The sequence below is a fragment of the Lissotriton vulgaris genome, chromosome 7, assembly GCF_964263255.1.
Source record: "Lissotriton vulgaris chromosome 7, aLisVul1.2, whole genome shotgun sequence".
NCBI classification, from domain to species: domain Eukaryota; kingdom Metazoa; phylum Chordata; class Amphibia; order Caudata; family Salamandridae; genus Lissotriton; species Lissotriton vulgaris.
The window spans coordinates 1437638994-1437666294 of NC_141695.1; the positions used below are offsets into that span (position 1 = coordinate 1437638994).

Consider the following 27301-nt stretch of genomic DNA (forward strand, 5'->3'; position numbering starts at 1 on the left):
TCTCCGCAGCCTTCGACACAGTCTGTCATAGCACCCTGTTACAACGCCTCAGTAACATCGGAATTCAAGGAAAATCACTGGAGTGGATCACCTCGTTCCTTGCCGGAAGAACTCAGAGAGTCCGCCTCCCACCATTCAAATCAGAAGCCACTGAAGTCATTTGCGGCGTGCCACAAGGATCTTCACTCAGCCCCACCCTCTTCAACGTATACATGAGCCCCCTTGCGGCCATCGCACGTCAACATAACCTCAACATCATCTCCTACGCTGATGACACTCAACTGATCCTCTCACTCACCAAAGACCCTAACACCGCCAAAACCAACCTACATAAAGGAATGAGAGAAGTAGCCGAATGGATGAAGCACAGCCGTCTGAAACTGAATTCCGACAAAACAGAAGTCCTTATCTTAGGTACCTCCCCCTCCGCCTGGGACGACTCGTGGTGGCCAGAATCCCTTGGAAAAGCACCCACCCCGACAGACCACGCACGAAACCTGGGCATCATTCTGGACTCCTCACTCTCGATGACCAGACAAGTCAACGCAGTTTCATCATCTTGCTTCAACATTCTTCGCATGCTCAAAAAACATTTTGCTGGATCCCCACTGAAACTAGAAAAACGGTCACCCACGCACTGGTTACAAGCCGCCTGGACTACGGAAACACCCTATACGCCGGTACCACCGCAAAACTTCAGAAAAAACTCCAACGCATCCAGAACGCATCAGCCAGACTCATTCTAGACATTCCGCGTAAAGATCACATTTCTGGTCACCTGAAAAACCTCCACTGGCTCCCCATCAATAAGAGGATAACATTCTGCCTTCTAACCCACGCACACAAAGCACTTTACGAACTTGGACCCGAATGCCTCAACACACGACTTTCCTTCTACACCCCCTCCCGCCAGCTACGCTCCTCCCACCAAGCCCTTGCTGCTGTACCTCGCATCAACAAAACCTCCATGGGAGGAAGATCCTTCTCCTACCTGGCGGCTAAAACCTGGAACTCACTTCCCACTCACCTTCGCCTCACTCAGAATCACCTAGCATTCAGAAAGCAACTTAAAACCTGGATATTCGACAAGTAACTCCCCACCCTTCTCCAAGCGCCTTGAGACCCTCTGGGTATGTAGCGCTCTATATAAATCACTGAATTGAATTGAATTGAATCAGCCAGGCTGGCTTGAATCCAGTGGCAAAGTGAGCAAGGGGCCCACTTCTGGGTATACCCTGCCAACTTAGGGTGAACAAGTTCATATGGCTGGGTCTGAACTGGGGTGGCGAAGTGAGCTAAAGAACAATGATGGATTCAACCCAGATCTGTGACATGGGGGTGTGTCTGAAAAGTTTTAGCGCTCCGTCCATCATCTCCTTGTGTGTGCTTTGGTCAGAAGTTCAAGCCTGTCAAGGGTAATTCAGCTTTCCATCTTTTCATGTAGGGTCACGTGAGTTATTTAAACATTTAGAAAATGCAGAAAGAAGCTTTATATAAAAACAACTAATAGCTATTATTAGTTCTTCTTTCTTCTCTTTTTTCTTTTTACCATTTATTTACTTGATATACTCATCCCTCCATATTTTCAGCTTTTTTTCTTTACCAAATCCATTTTTTGCTCCTTTGCAGGAATCCTCTTTTTTCATCTCAAGTCTTCCCCATTTAATCAGTTATCTTTTTTTTTCAGTACTAGGTTTCTTCCTTAATCGTTCAACCCAAACTTTTTCCCAAGTACAACTGAATTTATTTCCAATTCTGTAACTTTATTGATCAGTACCATGCCAAACCACCCCAGTTCCATCCTTCACTCTCCCCTACCTGGTAGACATGCTATTCCTGAGTAGAAAACTTTGGCGCTGAGATCCTGGCATGGAATTATTAGATTGGGTATGGCCTCGATTTGATTAGATCCTTTGACTGGAGCACCCACAATGGAAATCCACAGGCCATTTTTGGACTCCAACCTTTGCACCAAAGTCACTTCCAGGTCTGCGGCTCCACTTCGATCAGTATCTGGAAGAGGAAGAACACAAATAAGGACTTTCAGGGATTTTGCCTATACAAAGATACCACTGAAAGTCTTCATGCATGGAGTATAACATGCAGCATATAGGGCCCGATGTAGGTAGTGCGTTACCGATCGGTAACGGCCGAAAATACCGATTTTTGGCCCTTACCGATCGGTAAACAGCCATCCAGATGTAGGGAACCAAAAACAGAAATAATCGGACAGTAAACCGAATCGGAATGAGTACCGAATGGGAAAGAATCCGATACGTACATACCGAAAATCGGATATGTAACGAATCGGAAAAACACCGATTCGGATGCAAATACCGATTCGGTCCATGTACCGAATCGTTAGTGACACCGAATCGGAAAATCACCGATTCGGTCCCATTACCGAATCGTTAGTGACACCGAATCGGAAAATCACCGATTCGGTCCCATTACCGAATCGTTAGTGACACCGAATCGGAAAATCACCGATTCGGTCCATGTACCGAATCGGTACAAATACCGATTCGGACATGAGCCGAATCGGAAAACATGCCGATTCGTATGAATCTCCGATCGGGAAATTCCCCGATTCCGACAGTTGGGGAGATGTAGGGAGGCACAGAAACACCGAAATCGGCTCAAAATCGGTAGAATTCACTCGGTATTTACCATGGATTGCAATCAGGTGGTAACCAACTCCAACCCATATAAACAGTCCCAAAATGCATTGCAACTTGCAGGATGGCAGCTTTCTATGTCATTGCGAGGCGGCTACGGCTACAGCAGGAAGGACAGAGGGAATGGCTAAGAAATGAACAGGTCTACAGACAGAGGATAACCCTGTTCATGCTCACTGAGGCTGAGATCCTACAGAGATACAGGCTGGACTCTGACACCATACTTGAGCTCATCAGGGACCTTAAGCCATACTTGGACCACCACACCCCAAGGGCACACGCCATCCCTGCGCACGTCCAGGTGCTATGCAGCCTACACCTGGTAGCGTCTGGCAGCTATCAAAGTGGAGTAGCAGCAGCAGGAGGGGTGAGCCAGAGCAGCCTGTCAAGGTTCTTCCACATATTCCTTGACGCCATGATAGACAGGATGGACCAATACATCTCTTTCCCTGCAACCCACGCAGAACTGCTACAAACTAAAGCTGACTTCTACCAGATGGCACAATTTCCCCAAATCATCGGTTGCATAGATGGCACACACATTCCGATTTGCCCACCAGCGGACACCGAATACATATACCGCAATCGGAAATCTACACACACCATCAACGTGCAGGTGATCTGCAATGCCAAGTGCACCATCACAGACCTGGTAGCAAAATTTCCAGGGAGTACCCATGACTCCTATATATTCCAACAGAGCGGCATATATGCACGGCTGATGGCTGGCGAATTTGGAGAAGGATACCTCCTAGGTGAGACACATCATCAGACCCCCATAACACATAGTAGGTAGGTGGAATACATGTATGCATGTGTCTAATGTGACCCCTTTCTCTTCCAGGCGACAGTGCATATGCCCTCCGCTCATTCATACTCACCCCCTACCTCAACCCCTCCACACCCAGCCAAAGGAGGTATAACCGGGCCCACATACGCACAAGGAATGTTGTTGAACGGACCTTTGGCATCTGGAAAAGTAGATTCAGATGCCTGCACAAGAGTGGAGGTGCAAGGCAGTATACCCCCATCACCTGCTGCAAGATCATAGCTGTATGTGCAATGTTACACAACCTTGCGGTCAAGAAGGGCACTGAGGTGGAGTTGTCTGACTACGAGGACTATGACGACGACGAAGCTGTGCCACTGACACAGCCAGCTGGGGTGTGTACGCCAAGTGATGGCAGATACAGACGTGAGGAGATCACTGAGAACTATTTCTGACTGAGTACAGATGCAAAGACAGCTAAATGTTGTTTGGAAAAAAAAATTTTTAATAGTGATGCACCACAGTTACAGCACTGATGTGCATCAAAAAATGGAGATTGTAAAATCAAATAAAGTCCAGGGTTCTGGTTTGCTCATCCCCCCTTGCCAGGCTATTTTTTGGCCCGCTTGCCAGACCCACTGGGGTGTCCCTCGGCCCCCTCCGAATGCCCAGCAGCATCAGCGGATCGCCTGGTGCTCCTCCGTGGCTCTGATGCAGCGCTGGCCGGGCTGCTGCGGCTGCTGCTGTCTCCAGCATCACCCAGGTCCAGGGCAGGATTGGAGGCGGTGTTTGATATTATCATGGCCTCCATGGCCGTGGTGATCCTGGCCATCCCCCTAGTCAGCTCAGCCGTATGCTGACTGAGCACAGATTCTTGATTGGAGCTGCGATGGCACAGTTGTGCGGTCGCCGCTGCAAGGCGGGCCATGGCCCGGTTCAGCACCCGGGCATCCCTCCTGCGCGCAACCTCATGCTCCTCCTGTCTGGCAGATGAGTGGGTGATGGCAGTGGTCAGCCTGCCTAACCCTGCTGCCACCTCCTTGTTGCTGTCCACAACAGCCTGGAAACCCTTCACCAACTCCCCCATCTGCATGTTGTGCTGCAGGAGCTGGCGTTGGCAGGCCATGGTGGATCTGGCCTGTTGGCGCTGGATTTTAACCATCTGTCCCTCCAGGCCCAGGAACACACTGCCCTCCCGTGCTGGTGCAGCAGTGGTGGTGGTGGCACGGTGTCGGGCACTGCTGCTTCCGGCCTGCTGAGTGGGCTGGGGTGCCACTGGTGGGGGTGTGGTGCTGGCCGGTCCCTGAGCCCCTGCTCCCAGGACTGGTTGGACAGGTGGCAAGGCCACGGTTGTGGCAGGAGCTGGTGTAGGCGGAATGGTCTGCCTTGTAGGGGAGTTTTCTGGTGAGAATTGCAAGGGGGGTGTGCTGCCCAGTACTGGGGAGTGCACTGCTTGGAAGTCAATGACCAGGACTCCCTCCATTCCTAGCCCTGGGGTGTCTCCTTCCTCATCCTCCTCCTCCTCCTGGCCAGCCTGGCTGGTGCTCGGCCCTGCGACTGCAGTGTTGGACGTTGCTGCTCCCTCTGCTGTTACAGTTGTTCCGCCTGATGGGGCCCCTAGGTACAAAGAAGCATTTGTAAACTGAGTGCCGATGTATTACAGTCAGTACAATTATGGCATTCCACATGTCCTTGCATCTCCTTACACCGTGTCACCCTGTTTCCTGTCTTGTGATTCTGCACTGACATATTTGGCTAACTTCTGCTGACTACATGTACCATGATGCTTGTCTCTTGTATGTTGGTGACAGTACAGTGCTGGTGTTTGTCTATGCATTGTGTCTAATGGGGAGGTGTCTGGTAGGGTGTGTCATGATGCGCATGCTTCTTACCTGTAGCTGTGGCTCTCGCAGAGCTGTCCAGGGTCCCGATTCCTACGATACTCTCCCTCTCGATGGTGCTGGAGACAATTTCCTCCAGCTCGGTGAGGGGTGGCGCCGGGTTGTTGCCTCCTCCAGTGTGTCCAGCCTGCCTTTGAATGTCAGCCAGCTTCCTCTTCGTGAGGCTGCGGATGTCGTAAAACCTTTTTTTCAGTTCCTCTATGGACCTGGGGGTGACACCCGCAGCATTCACCTTCTGGGCGATGTCGGCCCAGATTCTCCTCTTGGTGCTGTCTGGCACGTTGAGGGACAGCTTGCCAAACAGCTGGCGGTGCACCCTCACCACCTCCTCAACCAGCACCTGAAGTTCGGTGGTGGTGAACTTGGGCTTCCTCTTCTGGGAGGACTTCTGGCTTCCTGACTGATCTGCCATTTTCTCCTGTTCAGTTTGCAACCTCCTTCTCCAACTGCTGCTAACTGTGTGTGTTGGGCTCAGGCAGGCTTTCCAGAAACTTCTTAATTAGCTGCACCTGCCAGGGTTGCCACTCCCTGTTTGGGTGGGGGAGGGGGAGCCACCTCATTGGCTGAATCGCCTATTGCCGAATCGGCTTTTACCGAATCGGTATTATCCGAATCGGTAAAATCCGATTCGGTATTATCCGAATCGGTAAGAGCCGATTCGGTTCATTCAATGCATTCCTATGGGCTTTTTCGCCATGGGTCTGTTTTCATGGCTACGAATCTATGATTGCCGAATCGGAATTTACCGAATCGGCTATTACCGAATCGGTATTCGCCGATTCGGGAATATCCGATTCGGTGGTAGCCGATTCGGTGATTTCCGAGTCGTTGTTGGCCGATTCGGTACTTTCCGATTCGGACCGAGCAGAATCGGAACGTACCGAATCTCATTACCGATGCCGACCGAATCGGTATTCATTCGGTTTTTTTTTCCTACATCTCGTTTTCCGATTTCTGAATACCGATTCGGCCCGCCTCGGTATTTTAAAATCGGAAAATCGCGTTTACCTACATCGGGCCCTTAGTGATGCCCAACCAAAATTCCACATGTCCTCTAATTGGCCACCAATTTTCTCCCAGGCAATTCCAGTGTATTTGACCTGCTGAAAACCTCTGTGATAATGCAATATTTATCATACTAGGTATTACCTCATGTGGGAAATTGTGCAGGAGTCTGGATTAAAGTGTTGGCAAAAACAGGAGTTTACGCAAGGATTGTTATTTAGCTCCAAACCTAGAATCAGGGCCTACCTATTATAATAACCTTTAGTTTGGGATGTTTAGTAAAAGTGTTGGTGGGTGACTGCTTAACATACAACACTACATGAAATCTTAAAATGTGTCAATGTTTTCCAACGATTACACAAATCTTTTCATGATCAATGATGTATTTCAGAACAAATTATTCTCTCTTATCCTCACTAAGTGTCCCTGGAAGAAGTACTGGGTTGGCCTGGATCTCCTTGGCGCAAATCAAATAGTGCCTTGGGTGTGTGTTGGGGACTAGAGCAGGCTCTCTTTGCCACAATCACCAATGCTTGTGTGCCATAGCAGCATTGCCATTATTAAAATAAAAATGATTGGCGTTCAATTACTAATATTGCTCAGCAGCAGCAGTTCTTTCATACAGCCAATAAAATGAAGTCCATGGGCGTCACACCGGCAAACACCTGATCAAGTTAAGCACTAGCTAAATGCAAATAAAATTAATGGTAGAAGATTCAAACCTTAATTTCTAATTAATGGAGTTAATAAAAATGAATACCTTGAAGGGAAGGTAAATTATAGGTTTTCAATGTCTAGGAAAAGATATCCTGCCAACCTAAAATATTCTGAAGAAATTCTCAGAAATACCAGCTCATGTTAAAGCAGTTCCGGGGCTGTTCTTTTGTCAAATATTTCCTCATGGTTCTGGCACAATCTTTTGCGGGGTGGTCAATAATTATCTGCAATAAAAGTTCAGAGCCCCATTGAATTCCTGTCTGTCGGCAGATCACTTGGAGATTCAGCAGCATCAGTTTGAGTGCATCTACTATGCTGCCAGGCGTCAAAATAAAAGGGCTGGAATGTGATGTATTTACAAGATACGGCTCATTCCGGTCCTTCTCTCCTGCACTGGTGAACAAACAACTGTGTGCCAACGTAGGCACCCTTGCATCACTTTACAAGGGGGCCTGTACTGAGGGGATGATTGTTTTTGTGCAGGAAGGGGTACCTTCCTGCATAGAAACAATAATTAAAGGCATTTTCATCTTTGTATGCGTGCTGCCGAACGCAGCATGCACAGAAAGAGGAAAGAACGAGGAGAAATAAAAGTATTTCTCCTGGTTGCACCACCTTATGCCTACTCTGGGGAGGCGTAGGATTCTGACGCATTCCCAGGTTTACAAAATGTTGGAAATCTGGGACTGCGTCACGCTCCATGGAAGTTGTGTGGGAACACCGACAGCATCACGCAGAGTTATGCGTGAAAGGGAAACATATTTACAATGTCATGAAAAGTCAGGCAGGCTGACTTCACATGGCCTTGTAAATATGGGGAAGCCCATTGCAGGTTCAGGTGCATCGATAAAAGTGACGCGTCAGCGGTGCTGTGGGATTGTAAATATGCTGCTTATGTACGGCTGAAAAATGCCATTGAACATTTAACTTTTTCTTTTTTTCTCCACATTGAAAACATGATCCCTGTTGAGAAGTCGCATCTTCTACACTTACGTGAAATTAGTGTTTTTTCCTGCCCCTTTCACGCTTGAATGGAGTTACTCTATCCTTTTCTGGGAACAACTTTCTAAGTATTTCTAAGGTGGGAATGGCAATTGAAAATATTGTGGATACACATAAACATACATGTTTGTGGGTGTTTTGTGTATTTTGAATGGAAAACATCTTCCTCGCACCCGTTTTCCCACACTTGGCCAATATCACATCTAAGTGGAAAAGCTGACACAGTAGTAAATTGTTCATAACTTTATGCATCTAAGGTATTCAAAATAATATTTGACTGAAGTGTAAATGTAAATGTAAATGTAAATGTATAGGCATTTATATAGCGCACTACTTACCCGGAGGGTCCCAAGGCGCTTCGACCGCTGCGAAACCCTTCCTGGCTTCCCTGAGAGATGGTCCCTTAATGGGTATCTCCAGGGTGAGACCAGGCATCCCAGGCGGTCTGGTGGGGCCGTTAGTGAAGATGAGGCAAGCTAATGCCCAGAGTTGCCGAGTGTGATCGCTGATCAGAGTGGGCACCGAGGCGAGAGAATTATCGAGTCCGCTGACCCTGGTCCAGAAACCAGAAAGTGCTTAGTGTTCATAGGACACAAGCAGCACAGTAGCAACTCTCTTTCCCCACATTTAATATTTCCTCCAACAAGAACCTTTCGGTTCCAAAAAAACTAGCACCAGTACTGTTACTCCTTGATGAAGGATGTGTCTTTGCGACAGCCTGGCTGAATGTACCTTGTTATTCCTAACATCAGTATTTTATTCTGCATGAGCGTTATGAAGCAATAGATCATTACTCATATTTTAAAGGTTTTATGCTGGTTTCCTTTTAATGACCATATACAAATTAAGCTAGGCAGCTTAATTTATGAATCCCTGCTATTAAACTTGTACCAGAATTGGCTCTTCTATGGATTCCATTCAACTGGATATTTACAGAGAGTTAAAAGGAAAGGCCTTAGTGCTGGTGGCACCCTGTGTGACAATGTTTGCTGGCACCCCCCCCCCCCCCCCCCCCAATGACCACCTCCGCCACAGATTCCCTTACTATCCCCCTTTAACAGTGCCCCTCAAGTCTCCATAACCTCTCTCTCTCAGATGCAATTAATTTGTTTTACAGCGCCGGCCGCCACTCATACCTGTGTCGGGTGTCAGAGGACTTTACAACACATATACTACAAAGAGACAATCAATCATACATGTGTAAATCAATGTGTAGGAAATGTTACAGAAGACAGAAGACTACAAGGTGTATGAGTCCCATGTCATCCATACTGCTAGACAGTGCAGTATAATATTGCTTGGTCTGGAGATGCATAAATTCAGAATTTAAAATGTAACACCATAGTTAGGGGTTCTCTTTAATAATCAGAATTGATTTCTATCCAAATGAACTCTTTTTCCAACATTAGGCTAATGAAAGACTAAACATAACGCTCCAATGTATAGCTTGCAGTGTACATGCTGCTCTTTGATGACAGTCAATAGCTCACTGTTCTATGTTAGGATGGAAACTTATAAACTGCAAGTATCCTAAGGATCTCTCATACAAAAGCAGTAACCCACTGACCTATTTACATTGGATTCACTTTGTGATTTGAATGGTACACACTCTTTGCAGCAGGCATATTACCCATCTTAGCTACGTTACCATGAGTCAAAACTTCCACTAGACAAACTCCAATCTCTCTCTTGGAAGAACATTGATCACCAGAGTTATCTTTGCATTTTTGTTGTTGCCTGAAAAGTGCTAGAGGCCCGGAGCACAGCAGCAGGTGTTTTTAAAACCATGATATGATTCAAACATGATGCCCTCACCCGAAGTCAGCATCAGGTGCGGCCCTGTTAAAAATGCTAAAATACTGGTTGACTGGTTTGATCACTACCAAGGGCCATATATATATGAAGATACCCATTTGCGATTCTCAAATAGCGATTTTTAAGAAATCGCTATTTGAGAATCGCAAATGGGTATGTATGTACAAAATCGCATTTTTTTTGCAGCTCCTTAGAATTCCTTAATTGCGATTAGCAAATTGCGTATCGCAATTAAGGAATACTTTCCCAGGAGGCCCATAGGAATGAATGGGAAGTAATTCTCAATTTGCGATTCGCAATTTGCTAATCGCAAATTGAGAATAATTTCAAGGGAGCAGGGGTGTCCAAAGGACACCCTGTCGCACCCTTGAAATATGCATGGGTGCACATGTGGCGCACATACATGCCCCAAGGACATGTATGTGCATCACATGGCACTTTGAAAAATGCAAACATTTGCATTTTTCAAGGAATTCGCAACTTACCACCAACTAGAAGTTGGTGGTAATTTGCGATTCCTTAAGGGAATTTTGCTAATTTTTTTGCTACATACATTGCATTTAAGGAATCGCAAAATTTACAATTCCTTAAATGCAATTGCAAAATAAGGAATCGCAAATGTTGCGATTCCTTATTTTGCACCAGTTTTGCATCATACATTCCATTTTGCAAATTCCCATTCGCAAAGGTCGAAATTCTGCCAATTTCGGCCTTTGCGATTGCGAATTTGCATGATACATATGGCCCCTAATTCTCTTTATTCTCAACTTTGAAAAAATTAAAGAACTGTTATGAAAGGCTAAACCTACAGACCTAAAGTGCAGGCAAGGGACACAAACCACATCAACCCCACCGAGCTCTGTGCTAAAATCATGACTCAACTTCAACTCCAGGGCGAGGTGCAAGCAGCAACTAACATGGCTAATTACTACAATGAAACTAGGCCCAATATAATGGAAGATATAGCTCCCAGGAAAATTAAGAGTAAAAAAACCCAAGATCTCTTCATAATGCTATAACAAGGGTCTACATGAAGAAAGAAGGCTTCTCAAATCAGTGAAGAGATATTCCCTCAATCATGAATTTGACTAATCCAGATGGTATAATCATTTAGGGATTTGGTTGATTTTCTACCTGGATCTGTTTAACTGCCCACTCCTCTACCTCAGCAATGGCACAGGGGAAGCTTGTAAGGTTGCCCCAGCCAGACTAAATTTTTTCCTGCATACCCTCTCTACCATCTTCCCTCTTTCCCTGCCCCACAGCAGTGCATGCCTATATGCACTTATAGCAGGCAGTGAAAGCGGGCCATAATACCCATAGACAGGGAATACTGTACATAATTCCGCCAGGTAAAACCAGGTCTGCCTGGTGATTCCCCATTCCTTGAACATTAATGTATAATTGAATGGTACTGATGAGTAATTACTGCGTGGTACTGGTTTCTTAGATGAGGATTTATCACCATGCAAGTTCTGTGCAGCTCCTAGCATCTAAGTGACCTTATGACTGAACAAAGTAGAAATCTTTCAGTATACAGTGTAAGTTACAAGGAGAAGTACAGGATACTCGATGCCCCAACAGAAGCTGTACACAGCTCCCTGTTTAACCTCTCAACAGATTCCAGCTGACTCCCAGCATAGCTCCTAGTGACAGACTGACATTCCAAGCACAACTAATACTCAAAACAGAGTAGCGGGTGAGGAAAACACTGACAGTCACTCCTGCATAGAGCAAGACTCTACATTGTTATAGGCAGGAAGGGATCAGAAGCGAATTTGAGAGGGTGGGACATTTTTGAGGGATGTCTTTCTTTCTCTAACAAAGTTTAAATTAGACACAAGAAATTAAGCTATGCTGCCAAACAGGACATCCTGTCATGTCATGTGTAACATGAACAGCCAGGCTTCCCTTCTGAGACAAAAGCTCCTTGCATTTTGACAGGCTTTTTTTCAAAGTTTTCTTGTCAGTTGGGGGCATTTAACCCTAACATACAAAAAAATGACAAGCATTTACAATGCAATGGTCTCTGCATCATTAAAGGTAGAGCTATTGGCATTGCTCATGACATTTCTTTGAATCATAAATAAATGGCATTGTCATTTACATTGCCAATAGCTTAATCGTTAAATAAATGGCATTGTCATTTACAATGGGCAACTGCAAGACTTTGTAATGTAAGCCATGCTTTCGCAGTACTGTTGAATTCATTATCGTCGCCTAGTGCTATTTTTCAGCCGTATATAGCGTGAGTTTTGTGGAGGTGCACGCTCACATACTGCTCACCCCACACTGCTCACCCTGCGTAATGCGAAAAGACCTAGCTCTGCCCTTCGGCCTGTGTTGTAATCGTACAGTAGGTTGTGAGTAGCTGCGCTTGATTGGTTGAGGCGTCCCCTCCTTGCTGCTCCCTTCACAGAGGGCCGGCTGCCTCAATGAAGCTCCCACATGTTCAGCTGTTCTTTGTTTTAGCTCCTGTGTGTCAGTGCACTGTGTAAGCGCACAAGCATACCCTGCTCTCTCTGGAACAGGCACTCTGCACTCACCACTCTGCACTCACCACTCTGCACTCACCACTCTACACACTCACTCTGCACTCACTACTCTGCACTCACTACTCTGCACTCACTACTCTGCACTCACTACTCTGCACTCTGCACTCACTACTCTGCACTCACTACTCTGCACTCACTACTCTGCACTCTGCACTCTGCACTCTCTACTCTGCACTCTGCACTCACTACTCTGCACTCTGCACTCACTACTCTGCACTCACTACTCACACTCACTACTCTGCACTCTGCACTCACTACTCTGCACTCTGCACTCACTACTCTGCACTCACTACTCTGCACTCTGCACTCACAACTCTGCACTCACTACTCTGCACTCACTACTCTGCACTCACTACTCTGCACTCACTACTCTGCACTCTGCACTCACTACTCTTAACTCACTACTCTGCACTCACTACTCTGCACTCTGCACTCACTACTCTGCACTCACTACTCTGCACTCACTACTCTGCACTCTGCACTCACTACTCTGTACTCACTACTCTGCACTATGCACTCACTACTCTGCACTCACTACTCTGCACTCACAACTCTGCACTCACTACTCTGCACTCTGCACTCACTACTCTGCACTCACTACTCTGCACTCACAACTCTGCACTCACTACTCTGCACTCACTACTCTGCACTCACCTGCACTCACTACTCTGCACTCACTACTCTGCAATCACTACTTTGCACTCACTACTCTGCACTCTGCACTGCACTCACTACTCTGCACTCACTACTCTGCACTCTGCACTCACTACTCTGCACTCTGCACTCACTACTCTGCACTCACTACTCTGCACTCTGCACTCACTACTCTGCACTCACTAATCTGCACTCACTACTCTGCACTCACAACTCTGCACTCACTATTCTGCACTCTGCACTCACTATTCTGCACTCTGCACTCACTACTCTGCACTCACTACTCGCACTCACTACTCTGCACTCTGCACTCACTACTCTGCACTCTGCACTCACTACTCTGCACTCACTACTCTGCACTCTGCACTCACAACTCTGCACTCACTACTCTGCACTCACTACTCTGCACTCACTACTCTGCACTCACTACTCTGCACTCACTACTCTTAACTCACTACTCTGCACTCACTACTCTGCACTCTGCACTCACTACTCTGCACTCTTCACTCACTACTCTGCACTCTGCACTCACTACTCTGCACTCTGCACTCACTACTCTGCACTCACTACTCTGCACTATGCACTCACTACTCTGCACTCACTACTCTGCACTCACTACTCTGCACTCTGCACTCACTACTCTGCACTCACTACTCTGCACTCACAACTCTGCACTCACTACTCTGCACTCACTACTCTGCACTCACTACTCTGCACTCACCTGCACTCACTACTCTGCACTCACTACTCTGCACTCACTACTCTGCACTCACTACTTTGCACTCACTACTCTGCACTCTGCACTGCACTCACTACTCTGCACTCACTACTCTGCACTCTGCACTCACTACTCTGCACTCTGCACTCACTACTCTGCACTCTGCACTCACTACTCTGCACTCTGCGCTCAATACTCTGCACTCACTACTCTGCACTCTGCACTCACTACTCTGCACTCACTAATCTGCACTCACTACTCTGCACTCACAACTCTGCACTCACTATTCTGCAATCTGCACTCACTATTCTGCACTCTGCATTCACTACTCTGCACTCAACTCTGCACTCACTATTCTGCACTCTGCACTCACTACTCTGCACTCTGCACTCACTACTCTGCACTCTGCACTCACTACTCTGCACTCTGCACTCACTACTCTGCACTCACTACTCTGCACTCTGCACTCACTACTCTGCACTCACTAATCTGCACTCACTACTCTGCACTCACAACTCTGCACTCACTATTCTGCACTCTGCACTCACTATTCTGCACTCTGCATTCACTACTCTGCACTCAACTCTGCACTCACTATTCTGCACTCTGCACTCACTACTCTGCACTCTGCACTCACTACTCTGCACTCACTACTCTGCACTCACTACTCTGCACTCTGCACTCACTACTCTGCACTCACTACTCTGCACTCACAACTCTGCACTCACAACTCTGCACTCACTACTCTGCACTCACTACTCTGCACTCACTACTCTGCACTCACTACTCTGCACTCACTACTCTGCACTCACCTTCACTCACTACTCTGCACTCACTACTCTGCACTCACTACTCTGCACTCACTACTTTGCACTCACTACTCTGCACTCTGCACTGCACTCTGCACTGCACTCACTACTCTGCACTCACTACTCTGCACACACTACTCTGCACTCTGCAGTCACTACTCTGCACTCACTACTCTGCACTCTGCACTCACTACTCTGCACTCACTACTCTGCACTCACTACTCTGCACTCACTACTCTGCACTCACTACTCTGCACTCTCCACTCACTACTCTGCACTCACTACTCTGCACTCACTACTCTGGACTCACTACTCTGCACTCACTACTCTGCACTCACTACTCTGCACTCACTACTCTGCATTCACCAGCGCTAAAGTCGGCAGATCAGGACGTTACACCACATCCTCAGATTTGGCACCCAGACCTTCGATGCCGCCGGCCGCGGGCTTCTGAAAAAAACTTTTCGCCCCAGCAGTTATTCTTTTACAAACTAAGCACGGGAAGCAATAATAGACTTCGAAGCTATGTCCAGTATAGGGAACTGTGACTTGCTATCTGCTAGTGACCAGGTCAAGTCTTCTATTCCACTCACAAGCAGAAACGAAAGTAAGGCCTCTTTCCAGATTGTTCAGTCCCCAAAAGAGCTGTACCATGAGCATGAAGACACAACACTAGCTAGTGAAGTATTCAAAAGAAAGATAATTTAATTTTGTGTACAATGAACTAATTCGACAGGGGGATAAGAAAGAGAACAAACACATCACACATCAAATCTGGTGGTTATTTCCGTCCATTAAATCTGGTGGTGATTTTAAATTTCTGGTTAAACCATTGTACTTGGGTCGCACGAGTAAGTACCAGAGTAAGCAGGGATGGCACACTTTACTTTTTGCTGCTCCTTTGAAAGAATGCACTGTGCTGCATAGAGAATAAGCGCCAGCACGGCAAACGGATTCTGTTGTATGCGGCCTGATAACCGTGACCTCCTGGATTACTACTGTCAACTTAGTGTCTGTCCTTAAATTGTGGTCTTTCGCAAAGGTGCAACAGCGGCCATTCACTTACCAAGAAACTGCAGCGTTCTTGCACATTTAACAGAAAACTCCAGCTAATCATTGTTTGTAGAAATATTTGAAATTATTATAATAGCACACATTATTTTGCCGTCAGTCTGCATTATAATCACCCTTGTAAAACTCTTGGGAAATACACAGACACGCGTTAGTTATGCTTAAAAATAAATGTTCTTTTGCTGGTCAATTGTGCCTTTGAATTATTAATACTGGTATTTCAAAATCCACTTACACTGCTACACAAACGTTACTCACAGCTTATGCACCACACCGGAATGCACCACACCGGAAGTTTAGAACAAGCCGTGAACTTGCAAGCTCCCGAACTTCCGGTTTCGGGATGTGCATGCTCACAGCTGTCAAGGGGCGGGACTTCCGTCTTTGCAAGAAGCCTGCACCCATGGAGTGGATGGCCCAGAGGACCGGTGGCAGCAGAAGTCAGGAGTGGCGGCTGAGGCGGTAAGTGGGGCTTGGGGGGCTTGGCACGTGTGTGTGTGTGTGTGTGTGTGTGTGCGTGCGTGTCTGCTTGTGTGTGTGTGTGTGTGCGCGTGCCTGTGTGTGTGCGCGTCCACAGACCCTGGTCGGCTCGTGCACCGCTCTATCTCCCTTGAGGAGCAAGTGGGTGACAATAGGTCTCGATGCCGAGACCTAAAAAACAAGGATTGGTTGTTGAGCGACCAATGGTTTGAAGCCAGTGGGTATTAATGGCTAAGACATACATGGTAAACAAACAATGACACCTCATCATGCTGCAGTAATAGGCATTAGTTTAACAACTCAAAAGATTCTGAGGTGTGTTCGCCTAAAAATAACTAACTGCATTAGAGTTTTGAAATGTAGTGGTCAGCAGTTAAAGGTGGAAATGGTTTGGGTTTAGATTGTCCCTGTCAATATGGAGTCAGTGATTACCTCACTGACACAGAACAGGAGGTGTTTGGAAAATGTTAAAATGGGAACTGTTTCATTTTGTATTGTTGTTTATTATACTGGATTATACTAGAATTGCACTGATCTAGCATTTACTAACACTTAAGAGGCATTGAAGCTCTATATGCGGGGCAGCACACTACCCTTCAACCCAAGTTAGTCCAGTGGTTATTGGGTATTGTTGGTTATTAGGCCTAGAGCCTGATATAGATCTTGGAGGACAGGTTACCCCATCACAGCGTTGACGGATATCCCATTCATCGAAAAATATATCCCTTAGGATATATTGGGATTTATATTTTGGCGGACGGGATATCCATCACTTTATGACAGTGTAACCTGTCCACCGAGATCTAAATCAGGCTCAAAGTTTGGTATTCTCAATGAAGCCATTCCATATATTTGCTCCTGTTGCCTTGTGGTAAATGAATAGGTGTGGTCATTAGCTGGGTGTGAGATCATGCAGGTGGTTGTTGAGATTAACAGATGAGCAAGAGGAGATTAGATATTGTTAGGTTACAAGGGTATTGCTTTCACAGAAGGAGCAGTTATACCCTTTGAACTGAGGTGTGGGCAATTTGCAGAATTACAGTAATAGAGATTAAGGCAAACATGCACATCAGTTGGAGTAGAGTGTGCTCTGAGATGTATGCAAAAGATGGAAAGTAAGGAGCAGGCTATTCAAAGGAAAAAGAAGGGCAACAATAACAAGTTTTAAGTCAAATTCATATTTTTATGATGGTACTAGGGATAAATAGGAAGCTTTTTCAGATAGCATGCAATATGAGAATGCAAAATAGTAAAAAGAAATACATTTGTTGTTGTTCCCTGTTTACTGATCGTATTGTCATGTGTAGAAACCTCACACATCTTTTGTGCCTCTGTTGTGGGTGTTAGAGAATGGCGCAGCCAAAAACCAGTATAAACATTTCAGAATCATAGCCTGGATAACAGCAGACAGATCCAGGGCCGGACTGGGCATGAGAAGCAGCCCTGGTAGAAATGTTCAGAACAGTCATGCTCTCTTCGCTTCTGTAGCAGCGCAACTTTTGCTCCACCTTTACACATCATGATTTTGTAATAATATACACATAACTAACACTATAATCACCAGGGGTGGGGGGTAAACTCCGCTCCCACTGCAGAGTTCCTGGAGGTTTTCCCACTACGCTTGGAGCACTGAGTTTGGTTAAAAAAAACTCTGCCTATGCTCCGGAGCAGTTTATTGTGTGGCTGGAAGCGGCAAGGACTTTTTCTATTTTATTTTGCTCGTGTGAAAGACACTTGTACCAATCCTCATTCTGGCCCAGTCAGTTGAGTTGAGGAAGCATACTTATTGATTCTGGCTTTCACCTATATGTGTCACGAGACTCCTGTCTAAAAGGAATGCAGTAACAGACTCCCCTCTTTTCCTACAGTGGGTGGGCACTGCACCAGTGCCTGTGGGTCAGAGCTGGCATCAGGAGCAGCATGCGGGGGGTGCAGAAGCATGTCTGCACCGCGGACGAACCCCAGCCCCGCAGGCTCGGCGGGGGATGCTCTACTCTCCTGGATTTGTGGCTTTGGCTTGGTTTTGACTGGCGAGTGGAGCTCCGGTGGCCAGGCTGCCCTTACCAACGGCTGGACCTTTGCAGGTAGGCGCATGACTGCATGGCACATTTGCATATGGACAACAACCATCATAATAATAATTATAATATGACGCTAAGCAGTTGCACCATAATTACTCAATGTGATAGAAAGCTCTACCCGCTCGCAAAACTCAGCGGAATTGCACATAGTTTTTCAGTACCTCCGAGGATATCCATGGAGTGAAACTCCGCACGCTCCTCCTATCACTAATAATCACTGTGTGCCTTAAATTGATTATTAAAGTATGTGAAGCATTTACACTTATTGATGACATGTAATCGCTGTAGAGACTAGAGCTAATGTTCAGGCGAGACATGTAACCATGTAACTGTATTAACTTTTTACACTTATAGTTCAAGTTATATTTGCATTTATTCTCAAAGTTATACTTGCATATGTATAATCATGTATTCAAATTCATATTAACTGCTCAGCTTTAATTGAAGTGCATTTTGCTTTGCTAGCATGTTCTTCCTTTCCTTTCAGGTGCATTATCATGAGTTTTGTTACTGAGAGAAAGTCTTATTGCTAGAGAGGCCTGGAGGGAAAAACTTGGCAGTCAACATGGAGAAATAATGGTCGAAGAGGCCTCCTGTTCATCATGTGCCCGGATAGAGAGATGCTCAAGGTTGAGAACTACAGTCCCAGTTCAATATGATGGCAAACTAAAGCGATGTTGCGGATGTGCTTGAGTAACAATTGGGTTGGTTCCTGGTGGTGTGAAAGGAGATAGGGACGTTTCTGTATCTACTGTCACTTTAAATTGGTGTTCTGAGTTACAGGACATGAGATTCCCTTTAGACTTCAATAGGTACAGACCTCTCTGCTTGCCTATTCTTGCAAGTGTGAAGCTTTATCCTAAACATTTATTTCCTTTTTCCAAAATTCTACTGAATTCTGTTCATGCGGACACCATCTATGCTCCCTAAATAGTGACAATTGGTAGATGATCGTATAGATGACTTATGTTTAGAAGAGAGAGAAGGAAAGTTTCTTTATGAAACACCTGTTTGCGTTAATCTGTCTCTATATTTTTGTGACTATCATAATTCGATATCTCATACTATTATGACTCAATCTACTGAGACATTTCGGCTTACCTGCTGTATTGCTGTGCTCATTGAACATAATATTGGTTTGTATATATACTGGATTGATTGGTAATCCAAAATAAAATTCCTTTAATCATGTTTGGCGGTTCCTGGTCCTTATTGTAGAGTTGAGTTATATTGGCTTTACAAGGTGGAAATGTATGGTTGATGTATTCTCCCTTTCAATGCTTCACATAAACCAACAAAGGTCCTTATGAACAATATATTTACTGTGTGATTGAGTACTTTGACTTCCTTTGTGGAGAAGACAGAGTTATTTGTTCAAAATCGCTTAGCGTTTGTTTTACGCTTGCTTAGAGTTGAGAAAATAGTGCACACAAAAAATTGTACACAATGGTGAACCAATGCAAGGAGAGAGAAATACGTCATAAGGTGTCGCACTGAGATTGGACGGTTGGCGTTAGAACTGCACTGTTATTGGTCAATTAAATTATAGAGAGCCGTGCTGAGATTGGTTGTTGACACAGAATGAGAATTGTGGTTAAAGGAATCATTTCCAGTTATGAAACAAAAGTCAAATGTGCTTGTTGATTTTACTACTGAAAAATGAAATGCTTCAGGGCTAGTAAAGATTTGATATGGGGAGATGTGAGAGTCCCTGTTCGAGAAGGAGAACAAGTGTCACTGGAAGGCATGGCAGGTTATTATATGGCCATAAATGTGGGGCTCCACATGTGCATACAGTTGAGTCAGCGGCATAAGATCCCTGAAAAAGAAGGTGATTTGATGTTACCACGCAATGACACATTTAATTTGAGAATTATTGAAAATCTGAGAATAGCATTGTACGAGATGAGCCCACCCTCTTGACCGGCACAGTTTGTGGCACTTAATGCAGCTCATGTCAAAGAGAAAGAAAAATATCAGGGCAGAGTCAGAAAGACAGTACATAGCTGTGCTGTAGCTGTATGCTATGCTGCAGAACAAAAAAAATGGGGAGCTGACATAAATGAGTGAACATTTGATGAGCGGCGTTGGTGGATTGCTCCCGATCCCTGCCTGGACCCAACATGGCGGCCGCCCGTTCCAGCCCGGGCTTAACAACAACAACGACGAGGAGCGGAGCCTGTTGCGTCCTGCCGGGGGAGAGTCTGACGGGAGCCGGTCACCCGAGCGGTATGTAGGGCTCCTACCGCGCCAAACCCCCCCCCACCACCCGACGAGACTCTGCGGTTACACCCGAAAGGGGCCGGTGATTGACGGCGGCGCCCTCTGCTAACGACGGCGCTGCCTCGAGTCTATCCTCACCTACCTGCTCCGGGGGGCCATGCATACATTCTCCGCAACAGACGGGCCTGGGCCCGAGGTCAGAAATGTGCCCCTCCCCACCCCCCCTCACTGACCACGCTGCTTCGCGCAAACGGTGCCTGACTCCAAGATGGCGCCCTTGGGGGACACGCTTCCGATGACCGGCGGACACAGGCTCCAGGGACACGAACGCATGCCAGGGGAAACCTTTGCTTCAAACTTTGCTGCCTTCCATCTCTGCCTGGGCGCCGGGGGTCTTTCTCCCCTGACCCTCCTCTGGTCTCCGGATTGAACTCCCCTGCCCAGCTCCTCTTGAACGATGAGGCTGCGACTTTGCTGCGGACTGCCTGTCCCCCCCCTGGACCTGCTGGCTATGCCAGCCCTCTTTCTGAACCTTCGGACTCGGACCTTCGTGCTCCCCGCCATTATCTCTATATGACGTGCCTCTTCTACTAACTTTTTCTTCCGCCATTTTAGTGATCTCTCACTGTCCTTTTGACTTTCCTACTGTCTCTCTTATTGCCTCTGACCAGTATAGGCCTAGAGTATATCCATTTGTATCTCCTCCTCTTGTGATTCTATCTCTTGTACATTTGCAATTTTTTTCTTTTCTATTTGCACCTTTTTGTAACGCGTGTAATCCTAAGTCAGCTGAAATTCCAGGAGCCTAGTCCCGACAGCTCGACGACTTTCGGAGGGCTGGATGAGGTCCCCCGCTACACGGCGGAGGAGGGCACTGGACATCGAATGCTGTCTTATGTAAAGCGCTCTGATAACCTAATCGGTTCAAGATCCTGAAATGCGCAACGTAACTGATTCTATGTAAACTGCTGTTACAACATGTAACGGAACTGGTGCTATGTAAAGCGCTCTGATAACCTTATCGGTTCAAGTTCGCGCTATAGAAAACTCTAAAAATAAAATAAAATAAACAAGGTTATACCCTGCATTGATGAGTGAGCAATCTCATAAAGAGAAAGAGAAAAGAAAAGGGAGGATAAAGTATGGACTACGGAGGGTTCAGGTGAATATAGTGATAATGATTCCAGTGAAGACTTTCTAGATGTGTTATTGTCAACCTTTCCATCACCTTATAATGTGAACCAACTTGAAGGGATGAGAGGTGTTACTACTGGTGGATACTCTGAGGGAGCCATCGCTCCAGTGAATAAGAGTCATAACTTTACAGAAAAGAGTTCGGGGATTTGTGCCCCTTTTTACTCTACTGTTTCTAATGCCCCAGATGCAATAACTGTTCCTGTTACTTTTGTATCTGCAGTTCCCTTGTAGAAAAGAGAAGTGTCAGGAACCAGAAAACATGATTTGACAGTTTCTACTGGAGAAAATACGTCAACTACTGTTCTTGGGGGGGGGGGGGGGGGCGTGGCTACGCAGGCGAACGCAATGGCCGCCTGAATGTAGAGCTCCGCCGTGCGGGCTACGAAAGGAGACATTCCCATGAGATCCGACGCTGCCCGGAGCCCGAAAATGCCTGCCACCGTCCCTGGAGATGACAGGGTGAATATGATCGCAGTTTGAGACTGGGGGACGGCGTGGACGTGCAAGATCGCGGAGGGGTGGTGAGGCCTATCGAGCCTCACCGGACGTGTACCCTGCTGCGCCAGAGCGCCTGGTGAGTCTTCTTCGGGGCTCCTGCGTCCCCCCCCTTGGCATTGGGGTTGCTGTTGGGCCCTCCCCGGTCCATTGCTTTTCCCCGGTGGGCTCATTTGGTGGGAGTTTCGGCCCCCGAAGCGGGTCCGGCCCTTGAGGCCTGGTCCGGCCTCGGGAGCAGGGGCCTCGATTTTTGGGCCTGCCCGGGCTAAGTGGTGACGGGCGGGGGTGGCGGACGGTTGATACTGGGTGTGCTTGGGGGGTGACGGGGGGTGCACCGGGGGGAGCTCTCGGGGGTCTTTTAGGCGGCCCTGCATCTCTGCGTCGGGTGGGGGCACTACACCTTCGCCCCCACCACTGAATTACACTCTCGACACACGCCTGTCCCCGGATTTGCTCGCAACGTGTGTGCCTTTATCGGTCTTTCACTTTCACGACCAGCCACACATTGTGTAGGCCTGCCTTCCACCATGGGGAAGAGAGATCCTACGCAGAAGAAACTTAGTTTTGAAAAGACTCCCCTCCGCGCGGCTGAGGGCCCGCCTGACCAGCCCGTGGCATCGGTAGGCCCTGCGCCATCGGGAGATACTGCTTGTATGGTGGCTGAAATGTTGGGTGAAATGCGAGCGGGGATCAAAGCCCTGGATTCCCGCTTTGACACCCTTGATCAGAAAATGGCTGATATGGCGCGAAAATCCAAACACATGATAGGCGCCTGGATGTTGCTGAATCCCGAGTCTCCGATTTGGAAGATGGTGCTGCATCCACGCTGAAAAGGCTGGAACGAGTGGAGAAGATCCTTAAGGATGTGGCTATAAAGAACGAGGATTTGGAAGCGCGCAGTAGGCGCAATAACATTTGCATAATTGGTGTGGCGGAGACGACGGCCACTGGCCGCTTTGACACGTTTGTGGAACATCTCCTGATTGAGTTATTCGGCAGGGACACTTTCACAGCTGGCTTCGTGGTGGAACGAGCGCACAGATCCTTGGGGCCTCGGCCCCGCCCCGGGGATGCCGCCCCGACCCATCATTGCCAGACTCATGAACTTTAGGGACCGGGACGCTGCTCTGAAAGCTGCTCGGGAAGCGGGCGAAGTGAAATGGCAAGGTGGGGTGTTATCTTTTTTTCCAGACTACACAGTGATGGTGCAGGATGCCCGCCGAAAATACGCTGGTGTCAAGGCCTCGCTGCGTAAACTGGGTTTGCGCTACGGAATGCTGTACCCTGCCAGATTGAGAGTGGACGTGGACGGCAGGTTCCGCATATTTGACTCCCCCACTGAGGCACAAGAATTCTGCCAAGCCTATAAAAACAAAGGGTCTCCGCGGGCCTCGGGAAAGGTGCAGCAGTCCCCACCGCACATAGACTCACAAGCTAGTGCTGACCTTTTTGCTGAGAGCGGGCAGGGCTGATTCGTATCTCTTTTTCTCTAGGCCGCTCACTTTAGTATTATGCAGCTAAGAACGTAGATCTTATTGCAGTATTCTTATAGTCGATACGATTTGTATGTCGACCCGGCTGGGACGCCTGCATGGCGGAGCGTTGCCTCCCCCCATGGCACGGGCCGTTTGGTGCCTTTTCCTAAGATTGCTTTTCTTTTTCGAGAATTGTGTTGGACAATTGCTCTTGTTTGCTAATATTGGTATTGTTCTTTGGGTTGGGAGATGCCTCCTGGGGTCTAACGAGAGGGTGGGTGGTGGGTGGGTGGGGGGGATTGTTTTATTCAACAGTTCTAATGTTCATGAAAATGCACTGTTTTTCATTTTGAGAGATGCTTATTTTGCGGGAGGGTGGCGACGGATGCACACACGCTTGTTTACCTATGTTTTGTGTGGTTTTGAATGGCTAGGATAGGTCAACAGTCCGGTCCTTCTAGACTGACTCTGATGTCATGGAATGTTCGGGGTCTAAGTGACACTAGGAAGAGGAGACAGGTCCTAAATTATGCAGCGCGACACGGGGTTGATGTGTTGTTCCTCCAGGAGACACACTTGGGGCGGACTGATTCCACCTCGGTTGCCAAAGGCTGGGGCGCACATAGGTATTTCTCTAACTACAGTAGATATGCGCGAGGGGTGGCAATTTTTGTACACAGGCGGGTCCCCTTTGTGTTCTCGGATAGCGTACTTGATGAGGAGGGTAGATATGTGGTCCTTACTGGGGTGCTTCATGGCTTCAAAATTACCTTTGTTGGGGTGTATGGTCCCAATACTGATTCCCCCACCTTATTCCAAGGTCTCCATGACGTTTTGCTACGCATTGACAATGATATGTTGGTGATGGGTGGGGATTTTAACTTGTTGATGGACCCGCCAAGGGCCAGCACTTCTACATCCCCAGACTGCAAACCTCGCTCTCGCGCAGTGCTGGCAGACATGTGCGCACACTACCCCCTTATTGATATCGAGGCTCGTCTACACCCTCACTCGCCCGCTTATACACATCACTCTGGGTATCACAATACTAGCACCAGGATTGACTATTGGCTTCTTTCCCCGGGAGTGGCTGGCTGGGTGAATACACATTCAACACTCCCACGCACGTTGTCAGACCACTCTCCTATAATTCTGACTCTACTGGTTCCTAGATTGGGTAGATACGAGAGACAGTGGCGCTTCCCTGGCAGGGCGTTGGCTGATCCGGTCTTCAAAGAGGACATTCGTACGGCGATAGAGGACTATTTTGAACTCAACACAGGCACGGTAGACACTTGGGCCACATTATGGGAGGGTTTCAAGGCCACTATTCGAGGGGTGTGCATCACGAAACATGTTGGAGCCTTACGCGAGGTCCGTGCCACTATGACACGCATCGAGAATGACATTGCCGAGTTGGACAGAGACACGCTCCCTGACACCGATGGCGCTGCAGAGGCGAAAAGGTTGGGATTGTTGCAGGAGTTCAGAGACGCAGAGGACAGGGAATTGAATTATCTGCACACACAACAATCAGCTAGGCAACACGGAGAGGGTGACAGACCTGGTAGGCTCCTAGCACAGCTACTGCGCCCACCCCGTCAGGCTGCGTATATCTCTGACATAGTTGATGACTTTGGCTTTCGACACCAGACCACCCCTGCCATATGTGATGCCTTTCTATCTTATTACAAAACACTATACACCTCCTCCCTGACCGAGGATCGTCGTGACCCTGGCCCCTACATAAATGAGATATCTATGGTATACCTGGAGAAATATATGCAGGATTTCCTGGCCGAGCCTATCACTCCCGAGTATGTTATTGAGGCCATTGACGCACTGAAGGGCTCTTCGGCTCCGGGCTCCGGGCCTTGACGGCTTCTCGGCCGACTTTTACAAGGAGTACAAAGAGGAACTGGTGCCACGCCTGATGGAGGTATACGCGGAGGCACTGGAGGCTGGGGTTTTGCCGCCCACACTTCGAGAGGCAGTGATTGTTCTACTTCCCAAGCCCGGCCGTGACCCCTCCCTTTGTGGCTCTTACAGGCCCCTTACGCTACTCAATCTCGACTACAAAATCTTGGCCAAGGTCCTCGCAATCCGGTTATCGTTGCTAGTGGAGCAGATTATTTCTCCGGCTCAGTCCGGATTTGTCCCCCACCGTTCCACCTCATTTAATCTCAGGACACTGTTTTCTGTCATACACAGAATAGACCTGGACACCCCAGCGGCAGCGGTGTTTTTGGACGCCGAGAAGGCGTTTGACTCTTTAGAATGGCCCTTCTTTCTGTCCGTCATGCGGCGAATGGGAATGCCCACGATGTTCGTCGCCACTGTTGAACTTCTCTATACCGCCCCTAGGGCGCAGCTGCGCCTTAACGGCACCATCTCTGATAGTTTCCCGGGGAACCTGACAGGGGTGCCCTCTTTCCCCGCTGCTGTATATTATAGCCATGGACCCATTGGTTCGTCACTTCCAGGAAAATCATATGCACCGAGGCCTCCAGTTTCGCACAGGCCCGCTTCTAATTTCCCTATACGCGGACGATACCATTCTCTATGTCCGGACCCCTGAGACCAATCTGGAACCCCTCCTTCTGGAGGTAGCCCGGTTTGGGGAATACTCTGGCCTTCGTATTAACTGGCACAAGTCTGATATTTTCCCTCTCACGCCCTCCACAGTACGCTGGGACTGTCCATTCCCACTTGAGTGGAATGCAGACTCGGTGAAATATCTGGGTATACATATTCATTTAGATACAGTCTCCATGGTTCGTCTGAACTATGGCCGGGTGTTAGACTTTCTGGAAGATAACCTCGCCCGTTGGCTTCGCCTCCCTCTTTCGATGGCTGGACGTATCGCTATCGTAAAAATGATAGTGCTTCCCCGTTTCCTATATTTGTTTAACAACATACCGATCCCGCTCACCAAAGTCTTCTTCACTCAGCTGCGCTTGCTGCTGCTGCGGTTGGTGTGGGGAGACAAGAACCCGCGAGTTTCCTGGCGGATCCTGACTCTGCCTTATGAGCGGGGTGGCTTTGGTGTGCCTGACTTTTATCTTTACTACCTCGTCGCTCAATGCGCTTATGCACACCCCTGGTTCCACCCGGACGCTCGGATCCCTTATCTAAAGCCGGAGGCGGACTTGGCATGGCCTATTACCCTCCAGACGATGCTACCTAGGGGCTTACCCCGTGACCCCCAAGATATTCAGACTGTCTCCACTATGTCTTGGATGCAGCTGCGTAGACTGCTCCAACGGGACGTACTATATTCACCAGCTCTCCCACTGCCGAATCCCCACTGGCTTCCTATCACTGCTGAAAAGGTGGTTTGTAACACTCTATCCAAATACCAACTTACTGCAATAGGAGATTTGTTCCCAGAGGGACACGTCTTTTCGGTATCGGAAGACCACCAATTCACTGATCGGACGTTTATGGATTCATTCGTTTTGACCCGGTTGCGATCCATGCTTAGAGCACAGTTCCCCTCTTTCCCGCTTCCTCCGGACGAGATGGAGGCCCTGACCTTCCTAATACAGTCCCAAACTAGTGCGCATATGGTCTCTAGGCTGTACAGACTCTGTTTGGCTGCTCTTCCTGCTTCGGACGCGCGAGTTCGCGCGGCATGGGAGGCTGATCTGGGCGGC

The 27301-nt window shown here is 47.7% G+C and overlaps 1 protein-coding gene across 2 annotated transcripts in view; it reads right to left on the bottom strand.

Annotated features, from left to right (window-relative positions):
* KIAA1755 (KIAA1755 ortholog) overlaps positions 1-27301 on the bottom strand; it is a 696136-nt gene that overhangs the window by 357467 nt on the left and 311368 nt on the right. For both annotated transcript variants that reach the window (XM_086932242.1, XM_086932241.1), the window contains exon 4: positions 1819-2013. In XM_086932242.1, coding sequence (XP_086788368.1) covers positions 1819-2013 — 195 coding nt within the window. The remainder of the gene's footprint in view (positions 1-1818; positions 2014-27301) is intronic.